General features: G+C 36.8%; 1 protein-coding gene across 1 annotated transcript in view; it reads left to right on the top strand.

The window, feature by feature from the left end:
- The window catches only part of UGDH (UDP-glucose 6-dehydrogenase), a 28,031-nt gene extending 14,455 nt beyond the window's left edge, over nt 1–13,576 (top strand). The window contains exons 4-12 of the mRNA XM_081304879.1: nt 2,095–2,295; nt 2,407–2,604; nt 3,679–3,826; nt 5,789–5,883; nt 7,344–7,474; nt 8,067–8,200; nt 8,577–8,668; nt 8,781–8,891; nt 12,437–13,576. Coding sequence (XP_081161005.1) covers nt 2,095–2,295; nt 2,407–2,604; nt 3,679–3,826; nt 5,789–5,883; nt 7,344–7,474; nt 8,067–8,200; nt 8,577–8,668; nt 8,781–8,891; nt 12,437–12,547 — 1,221 coding nt within the window. The 3' untranslated portion in view covers nt 12,548–13,576. The remainder of the gene's footprint in view (nt 1–2,094; nt 2,296–2,406; nt 2,605–3,678; nt 3,827–5,788; nt 5,884–7,343; nt 7,475–8,066; nt 8,201–8,576; nt 8,669–8,780; nt 8,892–12,436) is intronic.
- The last annotated feature ends 1,832 nt before the right edge of the window (nt 13,577–15,408 follow it).

Raw genomic sequence — 15,408 nt, 5'->3', positions numbered from 1 at the left:
GTGAATTTTAATGTATTCTCATCTATATAAAAGTTCCATTGACTTTCTCATTGTTATTAAGCTACAACATTGCTTAATAAAGAGATGTCCAATTGAATTTTGATGATACTTTGTCAGTTAATCAAACCCTGTACTTATATGATCATGTATATCATTTCAAATCACTGAACAAATAAATCCAGAGAAAGTTCTAATCTGAGATCTAGATTTAGGAAATCAAGAAGTTACCTTAATCCCACTTTTAGATGACTGAAGCTTGGAATGGGAATAGGGGAATTTTCTGTAAAAAGGACACTTAAAAGTAATCTGTTCTCTGGTGATAAGAGTGCTATCTTAGGGTGGTTCTGGCACAAATAGCCAATTTTATACTTGCTTTTTTGGTGATCCAGACTGGGCTGCCCTGAATCTTTCTAAACTATTATTCTGTTTGCCTGATAAGTGAATTTAGTACTGTCTAACTCATGGTCTACATTTCTAGTTCTCTTTGTTCTCTGGATCATTTTTATTTCCTTGCTGTATGCTTTTCATCATGAAAAATATCAAATTTATATAAAAATTTGATAATAAGGAGGGCACAGTGGCACACACCTATAATCCCATCGACTCAAGAGGCTGAAGCAGGAGGATCACAAGATCAAGACCAGCCTGAGCAACTGAGCGAGGCCCTTAGCAACTTAGAGGGACCCTGTCTCAAAATAAAAAATACAAAATGGCATGTAGCTCAGTGTTAAAGTGCCCTTTTTATTTTATTTTGAGACAAGGTTTTGCTAAGTAGCCTACACTGATTTTCCTGCCTCAGCTTCCCAAGTGGTTGTGATTATAGGCATGTTCAACTGCACTTGGTTCATAGGAATCAATTTTCAACTGTTATCTCAGAGCTACTTTACCAGGGGAAGCTGTTGGATCATCTCCCATCTTTAGCCCGTCTTGCCTTCCCCCATCAGCCATCTTTGCCCTTCTCTGCTCCCTGCCTTCCATGTCTAAGAAGTATCCTAAGTTGTTCCATGCATGCAAATGACTCCTGTTTTTTACACCTCAGCTTAATCCTCAAGTTTTGATTTATTTTGCCTGGTTCCTTTATTAGTTTCCTTCTAGGTCATAATCATAAGCTGGTCAAGAGAAGAGGTTTAATGCTATTTACTACCCGTTAAAAAATTATTCCTCTTATTAAATTTTAAACTTTTGATAGCACATTCATTTTTATTATTTATGTATTTTAGACTCATGTGTTAATTATTATAGAGTACTTATTTACCATTGAGGTTGTTGAGGCAGAAGCAGCCACACTTGCGCAAAGTGGTATGTTATTGCTAAGCCAAGACTAAATGCCTAGACTCTGGAGTATGATTTATTTTTCTTGCCATTTGAAAGTCCTGTGCATGTAGTATCCTTTGTTCTGAAGATGCTAGCTGATATCTGGCTTTAATGGGCTAAGGAATCATTCATGAATGAAATGGCAATTTTTTTTTTCTGTACTAGGGATTGAACCAGGGATACTTTACTACTGAGGTACATCCTCTGCTCTTTTTTATTTTTTGGTTTTGAGAGCAGGTCTCCCTAAATTGCCCAGGGTGGACTTTAACTTGCAATCTTCCTGCTCAGCCTCCATAGTTGTTGGGATTACAGACATGAACCACCATACCCGACTCTGCAAACATTTTCAAAAAGCTATTGATATAGGGCTATAGAAATGGAATTAAAAAGGAGTTCAAAGTTTATTTTTAGAGACTATGACAATACATTGCATACAATAAAAAAAAATGAAAGAAGAGGAAACATGTTTCTTTTCAGACCTTGAACTTCTTTAGGATGAAAACTTTCTCATCCATTTGTATCTCCAAGGGTTAGCTTGGAACCTGCCTACTCTAGTATCTGGCACATATGTAGTAGCTTCTCAACAAAAATTTACTGAATGAGTTCTCCAGATGTTTCAAGTTTTTTCTTCTGATGATTATATTTATAAAATGCACTGTTTCCATGGAAGTAAGGAGAGTTCAATCATGACTGCTGATGTAGTGACCTTCCCACTTGACCATGAATTGATAGTCTGAGGAATATCCTGAAATCACTCTTTGTCCCATATACTTTCATCAGGTGAACACTCCAACAAAAACCTACGGAATGGGGAAAGGCCGGGCAGCAGATCTGAAGTATATTGAAGCTTGTGCTAGACGCATTGTGCAAAACTCAAACGGGTACAAAATTGTGACTGAGAAAAGCACAGTCCCAGTGCGAGCAGCAGAAAGTATTCGTCGCATCTTTGACGCGAACACAAAACCCAACCTGAATTTACAGGTATAAAAAAATGAAGCATTCGAGTCTGGTTCTTCTTATGTAGATATTGATGGCTTTGGATTGCCCATAATTATTTCTAACTTAAACCTTTGCTTTGTATCGGGATTTTAGGTGCTGTCCAACCCTGAGTTCTTGGCAGAGGGAACAGCCATCAAGGACCTTAAGAACCCAGATAGAGTACTGATCGGAGGGGATGAGACCCCAGAGGGCCAGAGAGCTGTGCAGGCGCTGTGTGCTGTGTATGAGCACTGGGTTCCCAGGGAAAAGATTCTTACCACCAATACTTGGTCTTCAGAGCTTTCCAAGCTGGTTAGTGCATGGCTTTCAACTCCCCATTAAATACTGTTGTTTTTAGACAGGCCCACCATGTTGCCCAGGCTGGCCTGGAACTCCTGAGCTTGAGCATCCACCTGTCTCAGCCTCCCAAGCAGCTGGGGCCAGAGCTACATGCCACATACCCCACTTACCTTCCATAAATTTAAAGCCAAGTGTTTTTTTCTCTTAAATCTGATAAGCTACACAGATACTCTTTTTTTTTTTTTTAGATGTATAGACCTTTATTTAATTCATTTATTTATATGTGGTGCTGATAATTGAACCCAGTGCCTCACACATGCTAGGCAAGCACTCTACCACTGAGCCACAGCCTCAGCCCCAGATACTCTCTTAATTTTATTTTATTTTATTTTATTTTTATTTATTTTTTTTTAAATTTTATTTATTTTTTAGTTTTTTCGGTGGACACAACATCTTTGTATGTGGTGCTGAGGATTGAACCCGGGCCACACGCATGCCAGGCGAGCGCGCTACCACTTGAGCCACATCTCCAGCCCGATACTCTCTTAATTTTAATAAAATGTTATCCTTTTGAAGATAATGTTCTTGCACATTCAGATTATGAACTAATTTTTCTAAGGGGATCAAATATCAGAGTATAAAATATTCTTATAATATTCAAAAATTTTAATAAGATGTAACATGGAAGCTATATTGAGATAGTATTTTTTATCACTCTTTCCGTTCTTTTACCCTTTTTTTCCTTAATCATCATCTTTTCTTGGGGCTGGGACTGTAGCTCAGGGTAGAGCTCTCGCCTAGCATGTGCAAGGCCTTGAGTTTGATCCTCAGCACCACATAAAAGTAAATAAATAAAATAAAGATTATGTCCAACTACACCTAAAAAAAATAAATATTTTTTTAAAATCATCTTTTCTTATTTAAAACATGTTTCTTACCAGACCATCCATTATCTCCTTTAATTTAGGTCATCAGTAACTTTTGTATCTCTACAACATTTGCATCAACTCAATGAAGCATGGTACTGATGTATAAAATCACTTATTCCCCTCACCATACTTTTCCTTCTTCTTTTTTCTTTTTAAGGCAGCAAATGCTTTTCTTGCCCAGAGAATCAGCAGCATTAACTCCATAAGTGCTCTGTGTGAAGCAACAGGAGCTGATGTGGAAGAGGTAGCAACAGCCATTGGAATGGACCAGAGAATTGGAAATAAGTTTCTAAAAGCCAGTGTTGGTAAATTAACGTTTTCCTCTACCAATATGGGTTTGTTTAACTTCAGGGAAGTCTTTTTTTTTAAACACAATATCCTTTAAGAAAATAAAAGATTTTATTATATATTTGTCCTTCAGCCTACCCTGGACTTCCTAAGTGAGGCAAAAATTGCCTATATTGTTTAGTAATGACTGATTATAGGATAAACATAGTTCAGTGTTTTGGAGGAAAAAATTAATAGTTTGGGGGCCACATAAGAATACTAAGTAACACCTTATTTAAGCAAGTAGGAAACAAATTTCACTATTGTTTTTCTTACTAATACATTTTGGGAATTTTTCTGTTTTGTGAATTTTTCTACTCCCTAAAACTTTTTGGTGATCTCAGAATCAATACTAAGGCTGTCATAATTCTCTGATAAGCGGAACAGTGAAGAATTTGTGTGGCATCTGAGTCTGCAAGGTTGAATAAGGCAATGCTTTGCCTTCATATTCCAACTCTTATACTGTAAACAAGTGTCCTTTGTGGGCAGTTTTTCACATACTTGTGGGGTTTTATTTGGGGGGGGGGTAGGGGCACTCAACCACCAAGCCCTGTTTTGTATTTTATTAGAGACAGGGTCTCACTGAGTTGCTTAGCGCCTCACTGTTGCTAAGGCTAGCTTTGAATTTACAATCCTTCTGCATCAGGCTCCTGAGCTGCTGGGATTACAGGTGTGCGCCATTGCTCCTGGCGATACTTGTGCTTTTTGTTGGTGACTTTATGATTTAAAATGGCCCCCAAGTGGAGTGCCCAAGTGCTGTCTAGTGGTTCTAAGTGCAAGAAGGTTGTGATGTGTCTTATGGAGAAAATATGTGTGAATTATAGAACCATTGGCCATGAGTTCAGCATTAGTGAACCAGTTGTATGTATTACATGAGCATGTGTGAAACTAGGTGCTGTACTGATCAGTTGAAAAAAACATGAGTGGAAACTTGCAGCAACCTCACCCTGTATTTTACTTAGGAGCAATGCTTCAGTGTTCGTAGTGACTTTGTCGAATATAACTACACAAATAATGAGAATTGACTGTATTTTTGTATTAAGTTAATAAGGTTGATATAACACTCAATAGGATATTTTACAGATTGGGCTATAGGCAGAAATTCTAGTATTTCAGGGACTATCTGTCATTTCCCATACTAGTTTCCCTGGCCTTTTATATCTTTTTGATGTTTTCTTCTAGCTATACTTTAATAAAAATATCTACAATTTACTGAAGGCATTTTTATGTGCCAGGTTCTGTACCAGCACTTTTTATATCTCATTTAATCTTTATAACCTGTTAGGAATGTGTTGTTATTTCCTTTTTAGAGATGATTCAGGCTTTTTCAACTTGCTCAAAAATCATACAACTACTAAATGGCCAGGTGTGTCTTACTCCAAAGCTCATGCCATCCCTCATTGCACCCTAAATTACACTAGATCAAGGGTGAGCAAATTGTCCCTTAACTCAAATCCACCCCAAAGCTTGTTTTTGTAAATAAATTTCATGGGAACACACAACGGTTTTTGTTATTTATTGTCTATGGCTGCTTTTGAGCTACAGTGACAGAATTGAATAGTTGCAACAGACTGTGTGGCCCACAAAATATCTACCAACTGGCCCTTTCCTGTGAGTTTGCTAGCCCTACTGAAGAGTAAGAGATATAGGGCAGTCATATCCAATGAATGAGAGAAAGAAAGAAAAAGAGATAGAGAAAGAAGGTAAAAATAAAACAAAATGTCAAATGTACCCATATTGAAACTTTTGTTAGAAAATTTTTGGAAATTACTTAAGGGGTTGATAGATTTCACACAATTTACACAAACTCATTAATTTTCTAACATTGGAATTTTATTATTAAAAATCTTAGTATGGATCCTCTGTGGTATAGAATTTGTCACATGATTCAGTTTCTGGTTCTTACATGAAAATATTGTTGATTTTTTTTCTGCCCTCAGGTTTTGGTGGGAGCTGCTTCCAAAAGGATGTCCTAAATTTGGTTTATCTCTGTGAGGCTCTGAATTTGCCTGAAGTAGCTCGTTATTGGCAGCAGGTATTAATAATCTTTAACTTCTGATTAGATTATAATTAAACACATCACCCTTTGTGAAGTGTTTTTGATGGAATTTATCCTAAGAACTCAAATCAATATACTTATTTTAGGTTTATTTATTAGATGTTTGTCTTTTTTGGTAGTCAACTGTGATGGATATTTCTGATAAACCAATATTTTTTTCTAATTTCATAACTAAATATGCTCCCAGAGAAAATAAAAAACTATCTAGTTCTTGATAATTCTCTATCTTGAAAGGCATAAATACAGATTAAAGGAGGAACCTGTATTGTGATGCTTTTGAGTGGCTTGCATCAACTGACACTTGGCTTTGTCCCTTTCATATTCACAGAGCTAATGTTGGAAACCCTTGCTTACCCTGTTCTGAGTACTCTGTAGGGCACTCTGCATGCAGTATCTCATTTAATCCTCATCACTAACATTAAACCATTTTTCAGATGAGAGAATTGACACAGAGATGTTAAATAATTTGTCCAAGGTACTGGCCACTATACTTGATACTATATTTTTCCCGAGTTTATAATTTTTCAGATTTCAGCAAAAGATATGGGAAGGAACCTAAGGAAATGCTTGCTTTTTAGGGAGAATATACACTCTGGGTCATGTCACTCAATCCAGCAAAATACAGATCAAATCTTAATTTTCCAACATTTTGGGCTCAGTTCCCAAGTTCTCAAGGTTTGATATGGCCCCTAGAAACTTAGAACCTCAAATAAAAAGTCTCTTTCCTTATGAGCATTGTCATCAGTCTAAATTTTAACACATTGGGTGATCAGATACTATTAGTCTCATAACATTTAGGTAAAAACCTTGCAAAGTATTTGTGGTGTCCTGATTTGTCCAGAGGTAGCTGTTAAGTCTGCACGTTGACTATACCCTGACCATTTTCCTTTCAAACTAAATTCTGGTGAATGGTGAGACATAAGCACATAGGGACCTACTTTCAGATTTGATTGCTTAAAGCTTTATTTCCACAGGGTTTGGAGAAAGTGGTTATGGAGAATATTGTTTTATTTAGGCTGTCTTTATAGTTGGATCTCAAATGCCTTCATAGTTAAAATTAGCTATGCACCCCATCTTTGTGTCCATCCCATCCCGATGCATGCCGGATCAAGCCAAGTAAAAATGAAAATGTTCAGTAAGGCTTTAATGAAGGGGTTGGGTAGTTCTTTTTATTTATTTATTTATTTTTTTTGTGGTGCTGGGAATAGAACCTTGGACCTGTGCATGTGAGGCAAGCACTCTACCAACTGAGCTATATCACCAGCCCTCTTTTTATTTTTAAATTTATAGACATCAAAGTGTTTGGTTAATCTTTGTCTTCTGTAAATATATAAGCTTTATGTTCATATAGGAAGCCCCACCATAATTCTGAGTAATGAATGTCATGGGCTGTACTTTTTTTTAATTAATATTGCATAATTATACATTTATTTCAGGTCATAGACATGAATGACTACCAGAGGAGGAGATTTGCTTCTCGGATCATAGATAGTCTATTTAATACAGTGACTGATAAGAAGATAGCAATTTTGGGTTTTGCATTCAAAAAGGACACTGGTGATACAAGGTATGTGTTCTTTAAAACATTTCAGGGCTGGGGATATAGCTCAGTAGTACAGCACTTGCCTAATATATGCACGAAGCCCTGGGTTTAATCCCCAGCAGGACCTGTGCACACAATTCAAACCCTTTGAGAATGTTTTTAACTTCTCATCTTAACAGTGATCCTTTGCTTGGTGGATTTGCATGTGAAATACATGTACACACATAGCTTAAAGAATTTCCAGGCACAGTGGTGCATGCCTGTAATCTCAGCAGCTTGGGAGGCTGAGGCAGGAGGATTGTGAGTTCAAAGCCAGCCTCAGCAAAAGTGAGGTGCTAAGCAACCCAGTGAGACTCTGTCTCTAAATAAAATATTAAAAAGGACTGGGGGTGTGACTCAGTGGTTGAGTGCCCCAGGGTTTCATCCACAGTACAAAACATACAAACAAACAAAAATATCATGAATAACTAAAAAGAACCAATTAAAAAAAAGAATAAAAATGAACATATCCTTACCACTTGGCCAGCTGAAAGACAGTGAATCTTGTATCTTAAATTTCCTAGTATTAGAATATAAAGTCATTTAAAGCAATACTAATGATTTTTTTTTTATTCAGAGAATCCTCCAGTATATATATTAGTAAATATCTGATGGATGAAGGCGCACACCTCCATATATATGATCCAAAAGTACCCAGGGAACAAATAGTTGTGGATCTTTCTCACCCAGGTGTTTCAAAGGATGACCAAGGTAAGGCTTTGAGTCTCATGAATCATCTTGAGTGCAGTGCCCAAAACTTGTTTGTTCTCTAGAAACCATTGTCTGTTACCATTTATATCATTGGTATGCCTTGAATTCAATTCTTATTTCTCTAAAGTTAAACAGATATTATGTCCTCATTTGTGGGTTAGTCTAATAATTTTTCCAATATATTTCACAAAGCCCCAGATATTTCAAGGAGATGCTTCTAGAACAAGGTTTGGGGGTGCTCCAGGTCCCCACCATCACCCCTTCACTTTAACCGTAATGTTCCACTTCTAGCAGACATTAAGCTCCTACATTCCAGTGTTAAAATACATGGTTTCACGTAACTCTTGTTCCTGGTTTTTTGTTGTTGCTGTTACAGTGTCCCGACTTGTGACCATTTCCAAGGATCCATATGAAGCATGTGATGGTGCTCATGCTGTTGTTATTTGCACTGAGTGGGACATGTTTAAGGTAAGGTGACAGAAATCATATTAAGGAGAATTCTAGAGGTGTTCTAGTATCAGTGGGGTTGAGTATGTTTTCGTGCATGTGTACTAATTGTTCCATCCATACATCTTTACAGGAATTGGATTATGAACGCATTCATAAAAAAATGCTGAAGCCTGCCTTTATCTTTGATGGACGACGTGTCCTGGATGGGCTGCACAATGAACTACAAACCATTGGCTTCCAGGTAATCATGATGATCCTGGACTACTATTTATTTATTTATTTTTAACATATTTTTTAAGTTGTCGATAGACATTTATTTATTTATTTATATGGGGTGCTGAGAATCGAACCCAGCGCCTCACACATGCCAGTCAAGTGTGCCACCGCTGAGCCACAGTCCCAGCCCCTACTTTTTGAAAAAAAAAAAAAAAAAAAAAAAAAAAAATATATATATATATATATATATATATATATATATATATTTTAGTTGTAGATGGACACCATACCTTTATTTTGTTTATTTTTATGTGGTGCTGAGGATCAAATCCAATGCCTCACACCTGCAAGGCAAGTGCTCTACCACTGAGCCATAACCCCAGCCCATGATCCTATTCATTTATTTGTTTGTTTTCTTTCTTTCTTTTTGGGGGAGGTATTGAAGGATTGAACCAGGACACTTTTCCACTGAGCTATATTCCCAGCCCTTTTTATTTTTTATTTTAAGGCCAGGTCTTGCTAAGTTGCTGAGGCTGGCCTTAAACTTGCAATCCTCTTGCAATCCTCCTGAGTTGCTGGGGTTATAGGTGTCTGCCACTTCACCTGGTAGTTATTTTCTTTTTAAACCTATTGTGTGGGTTTTATAATTTTTATGTTTTTCTTTCTTTTTCTTTTCTTCTTTTTTTTTTTGGTTGTTTTCTAGTACTAGGGATCAAACCCAAGGCCTCGTACTTGCTAAGCAAGCACTCTGCCAATGAGCTATATCCCCAGTCCTTTTTACTTTTTGAGAAAGGGTCTTGCTAAATTGCTGAGTTTGGCCTTGAACTTGGGATCCTCCTGCCTCAGCCTTCCAGATTGCTGGGGTTATAGGCGTATGCCCCCAAACTGGGTTCATATTTTCTTATTTAGCAATAAAATAACTCTGGGGCAATATGTCAGTTCTCTAGGGAATTCTCTATGGGACTTTTGTAAGTAACTACTCCACTCCCAAATTTATGATGTAAAGTTCATTTGATATCACATTCAGTATTGGTCTCCTTTACACAGCAGACATCAGTCACCTATTATATGGAAAAAGAATGTGCCCTGACTTACCTTGTATCATAAAGATCAAGTAAGAAAATACATGACTGTGTTTTGAAAACTGCAAAATACAGTATATAGTATTATTATTGTCTATTATTGCTTCCAGCTGACCCCATCCTCTTGTTTTCTCTTAACCTCTGAGGATCTGGCAAGGGCTGGGGTGTGATTGTGGTGGAGAATGAGGAAGTACTCTGTCTTGAGGGCAACTCTGTCCATCCTCATGTGGGAATAGCTACCATCTGTAGTACCAGGTGCTGAGAGAAGGAAAGGAGTGATCAACAGGTGCTCATCCTATACCTTTTGAATGCTCGGCACTGTCCCAGTGCTGTGAGAGGTCTGAATGAAGAGTACAAAAGCTTCAGTGGTATCAGCCTTCATCTCAAAGTTTGTCTGTCATGGAACCTCTGGACAGCTGACAGATGCTTCTGCCCAGAACAGTGCATTCGTATGTTCCATCTGTTTGAATTCCATTGGGGATCCCTAAAGTACTAATACAAAGGAGCTACTTTCCACTTCCTCAGGGTAGTGTGTACATGGGGTTGGGAGGTTGGGGAGGTGGGGTAATTAAGGAGGGTACAGGATTGCTGTCCACATTAGTGCTCAAGCGGAGCAGAGGGGGGCAGTGTTTGATAGCCAGCTGTGTGTCTCTTCTCAGCACCAGCTGTCCTGGAAAAGTACCAGTAAGACTTTGTATGATATTCAGAAACACCAGATCTATTGGACATGATAGCACAGCCATAAGCAACTCAGTGAGACCCTGTCTCTAACTAAAATACAAAAAAGGCCTGGGGATGTGGCTCAGTGGTTAAGTGCCCCTGGGTTCAATTCCAGGTACAAAAAAACAAAAACAAAGCCGGGGTTGTGGCTTAGCAGCAGAGTGCTCACCTAGCATATGTGAGGTGCTGGGTTTGATCCTTAGCACCACATAAAAATAAAGGTTTTGTATCCAACTACAACTAAAAAAACATTGTGTGTGTGTGTATACACACACACACACACACACACACACACACATATACATACACATATACACACACAAAAACATAAGCAAAAACAAAAAACAAGAAAAACCTCATCAGGTCTGGTTCTCTTTAACTTTTTGCCAACTTGTTGAAGGGCCTTCTTAACTTAGAATTCAGTGCCATTTCTCATTTATGAGACATTGAATTGAAGCAGAGTCAGATGGTGTCAGTGTCTGCTAACTCTCCCAGCAAGGACCTTGGGGACTCCTCTATACTACCTCTCCTTAGTGAGTAACAACATAACTGTTTTTCCCAGTTGTGACTTAAACTCAGGAATGTTCTTTATAAAAGGTTATTTTCAAGACAGACATATTTTCACTTACTATATGTAGAAGGATAACATAATTAAAATGATTTTAAATTCTTCTAAAAGCTAATTTCCCCTAGTTTAAAAAAAAAAAAAACACACACACACAGGAATGGAGTCACTAAATAAACAAAATATATGAATTACTGAAAAAGCCAGCAGGGGACAGTGGTGCGTGCCTGTAATCCCAGCAATTTGGGAGGCTGAGGCAGGAAGATCACAAGTTCAAGGCTAGCCTCAGCATCTTAGCGAGACCCTTTCACAAAATAAAAAAACAAAAAGGGCAGGGATATGGCTCAGTGGAGAAGGTACCCCTGGGTTCAATCTCTCATACCAAAAGAAACAAGCAAACAAATATATAAAGCAGAAATTTTTTATTTATAGTCACAAATATCAAGTTTTAATTCAGAAGAAATGAAAATGGAGTAGTATATTTATACTTTGCTATGGAGGGGAGATAAACTTATGACTATTAAAGAAGTAGTCTTTTTAATGATAAAACTGATTATTTTTAATAAATGGAATATATGAAAAATATTATGTGCAAAATAATAATTGACTCATTTATTAAAAGCTGACTTGTATTAAAAGCTAAGCACTTTAATTCTTGCCACAACCTTTTGAGGTAAGTGTTATAACACCATTTGTAAGGAAGAAATATCTAGAACATTTAGCAAGATAGCAAGTGTAGTCAGGATTCCAGCTGGGGCCTTTCAGAATCTGAAGCCTGCACCCTTATGAACGATGCTGTTATAACTTTCACAAGTTTTTTCCATGTAAGAGAAATGGAAATGAGCAGAGCATGAGAGAGACATGAACTAACTGGAATCTCCATGTTCACTGCTTTCATACATGCTACTAAGAACGACAGAGGCATGTGACTCTGCTCTGATGCCTTGCCTTGTGTGGGGAATGGCAGAATGAGAGTGTCTAGACATGAATATGAGACGTGGAGTAGAGGTGATTCTAGAAACAGAAAATAAAGAAGGAACCAAAGATCTCTCACAGCAACTCAGACAACTTGAGAAACTTTTTCTGCTTGTAATAAGAATAATAATCTTGGTTTTCTTCCTTATGATACTACATTATAGAACTCTTACATTTATGTGTTATAATCATTAATAATTCTCTTTTTAAAATCTTTTTTCTCTTCAGATTGAAACAATTGGCAAGAAGGTATCTTCAAAGAGAATTCCATATGCTCCTTCTGGTGAAATTCCAAAGTTTAGTCTTCAGGATCCACCTAATAAGAAACCTAAAGTATAGACATTGCCATTTTTATTTGTGATTATTTTGGTACTTCAGGATAGCAAATATCTGATATTAAATGGTAAAGAATCAAGCGTTTTTAAGGAAACAAACTTATTTTTTTAATCATCAAATTTATACTAGTTATATGAGTATTAGCATATCTGGTAATTATGAATCTATACTATTTTTTACATATTTTTATATTATTAGCTCAGTTATTGGATGAATGGAAAATAATCATGTTGGTTTTAACAGTGTCAATTTTTGTAAAATAAAAATTAAACTTCAAACACCTTTTATTTTACAGATTATCACAGGCAGCACTTTAGTGTCACATTGTAAAGTCAACCTGGTTTTCCTAGGCATTGGTTTATGTGCTTGTCATTGTGTATTTTGAAGCCATAAAATTACTATGCTAAGTAGCCTTGATAAGTATGGTCTGTTTAAAGTTCCTTGTTCATTTTGTTTTAATGAGAATAACATTGATTTTTTTCACCCCAAAAGATCATCGCTGTTCATTTCCATACAGTCTTTAACTTGAGGAGTTCTCTATCCGTCTCTCTTAAATTTAACATGAGAAAATCAGTAGTATGGTCTATTTCTATTTGTCAGATTTCCTTATTGAATATTACTTTCGTAGTCTAAAAGTCAAAAATATTTGTTACCTTTATTTTGCATTTTTCTATTCTTATTTCTAATTTTTCTTTAAGTAAAAATAATATAACTTCATATATAAAAATGAAAAGATTTTACAAATTACAAATAGCATCATTCAAAAACAAGAATTTTTGTGTGTATTCCTATCCGCTTTTTTCCTATGTCTCTTGTTGACTTTTATATCTGCAATGGTTGTTTTGATCATTATGAAAGTGTGTAGTATATACATTTGATGTCATATACATTTGTGCTCTGCTCAGAGTGTGCAAACTGTGTTAAACATACATAGGTCTGAACATTTGGGGGTTCAATAAGATGAGGGAGTCAAATGTAAAGATGAGGACAGAAACATCTGTACAGATAACAAATATATAAATTAGACATCAACTACCGTGTGGGTATAATTTTTGTCATGGTAGAAGAACAAATGAGTCATGGTGATTCAACAGGTGAGAAAAAAATGATTCATCACTTTTTAAAGAAAAAGGAATTACATCGTTCTTTCAAATGATGCAAGAAAGGGAGGGGATTTACCAATAAAGCAGGCATTGGCAAAGTATAATCACAATCGGGCCAGCCACATGGGAGCTAAGAATGGTTTTACACAGTTAATTTTTAAATGGTTATATAAGTCCCTACATAATATCCTCAAATTTGCCTCTTGGCCCACAAAGCATACAAATATTTGCTGTCTAGCCCTTTAAGAAAAAGTATTTAGCACACTCCTGTAATCCCAACTACTCAGGAGGCTAAGGATAGCAAGTTCAAGACCAGGCGTGGCAATTTTGTGAGACCTGTAGCTAAGAGGTAGAGCACCCCTGGGTTCAATCCCCAGTACCTCCAGTATCACAAGTAAAAGAAAAGGAAGGAAGGAATGAAGGGAAGGAGGGATGAAGGGAAAAAGAGGAAGGAAGGGAAAGTTTGCAGACCTCTGAGAAAGACATCAGTTGAGTTTGAAGACCATAAGATGAGCCTTTATTCTTAAGGCTTTAAAAGCTTATTAGAATTTTGCTTTACATTTCTGCTTAAAAATATTCATGTGTCTTGCTTAATGATTTTAAATGCTAGTAAAGGGATTATAAACCTAGAAATGTCTTGCTAAAGCAGATAGGATAAAGCACTTGTTTTGCAGGATGCTTCAGTGCCTAGAACAGAGAAGTAATACTTACATGTGAAATATAGTTACTGATTAAAAGGTAGAAGAATTGGTAAGTAGAGGAAAATGGGCAAAAGAGAGCTGATAGAGGGGCTGGGGATGTAGCTCAGTTGGTAGAGTGCTTGTGTCACATGCACAAAGCCGAGAGAGAGAAAGAGAGAGAGAGAGAGAGAGAGATAGATAGATAGATATGACACAGCCTTGTAAGCTTGCTATTTGTAATGGGGAGGGGAAAAAACCAGTAACTGGGCATGTTATTTAACACAGCAATGTGTGTAAAAAGTTGCAAGGTTAGCCTTCTTGTCCCCTACTAGGAGAATTAAGATGATTTTTTAAAAATGATACAAAGTTTCTATTAGCTAGATTTTTAAAAATTTATTTTGGTGAGAGTGATATTGGTGAGATTATTAACTAATACTTAAAATTGAAAATAATACACGGGCGTGATAACAAGCCAAATAAATTTTTTTTTGTGTATGTGTGCACCAGGGATTGAACCCAGGTTTGCTTAACCACTGAGCTACATCCTCAGCCCCCTTTTATATTTTGAAATAGTCTTTAAGTTGCTTATAGCCTTGCTAAGTTGCTGAGTTCAAAGAATGTACTTGCAATCCTCCTATCTCAGCCTCCCAAGCCATCTGGCTCACATAAGTGATCTCCTGTCTTTGACACTCCATACCAAGAAGTCCAGGAGATCAACGTGCTCCATTCTGGTGATGTTACTTTGTCATTTAGGGTGGTATCTGGCAGGTTTCTCTGTTGCAGAATGATTTTGCCCTTTGTAATTACCTTTATGGTAAGCAGAGACTTGGAGACTATCAAATTGTTACTCTTCAAACTTTTATCCACTGATATCAGCTTCTGATAATTCCTATCTGTATCAATTATTATGACAATGATAGCTGCCACTTGGAGACCCAAGTTTGAATCTGGGTTTTGACAGTTAGTAGCAATGAAAGTTTGACCCACTCAACCTTTCTCTAGTGTCCATTTTTCCATATATAATTCAAGGATAACAGTACATATTTCAGAAATTTGTGAGGATTACATTAGTAATGCATGT

The sequence above is a fragment of the Spermophilus citellus genome, assembly GCF_964194105.1.
Source record: "Spermophilus citellus genome assembly, chromosome: 8".
NCBI classification, from domain to species: domain Eukaryota; kingdom Metazoa; phylum Chordata; class Mammalia; order Rodentia; family Sciuridae; genus Spermophilus; species Spermophilus citellus.
The sequence above is the reverse complement of the archived record's forward strand: the minus strand, read 5'-3'. Positions and strand labels throughout refer to the sequence as shown.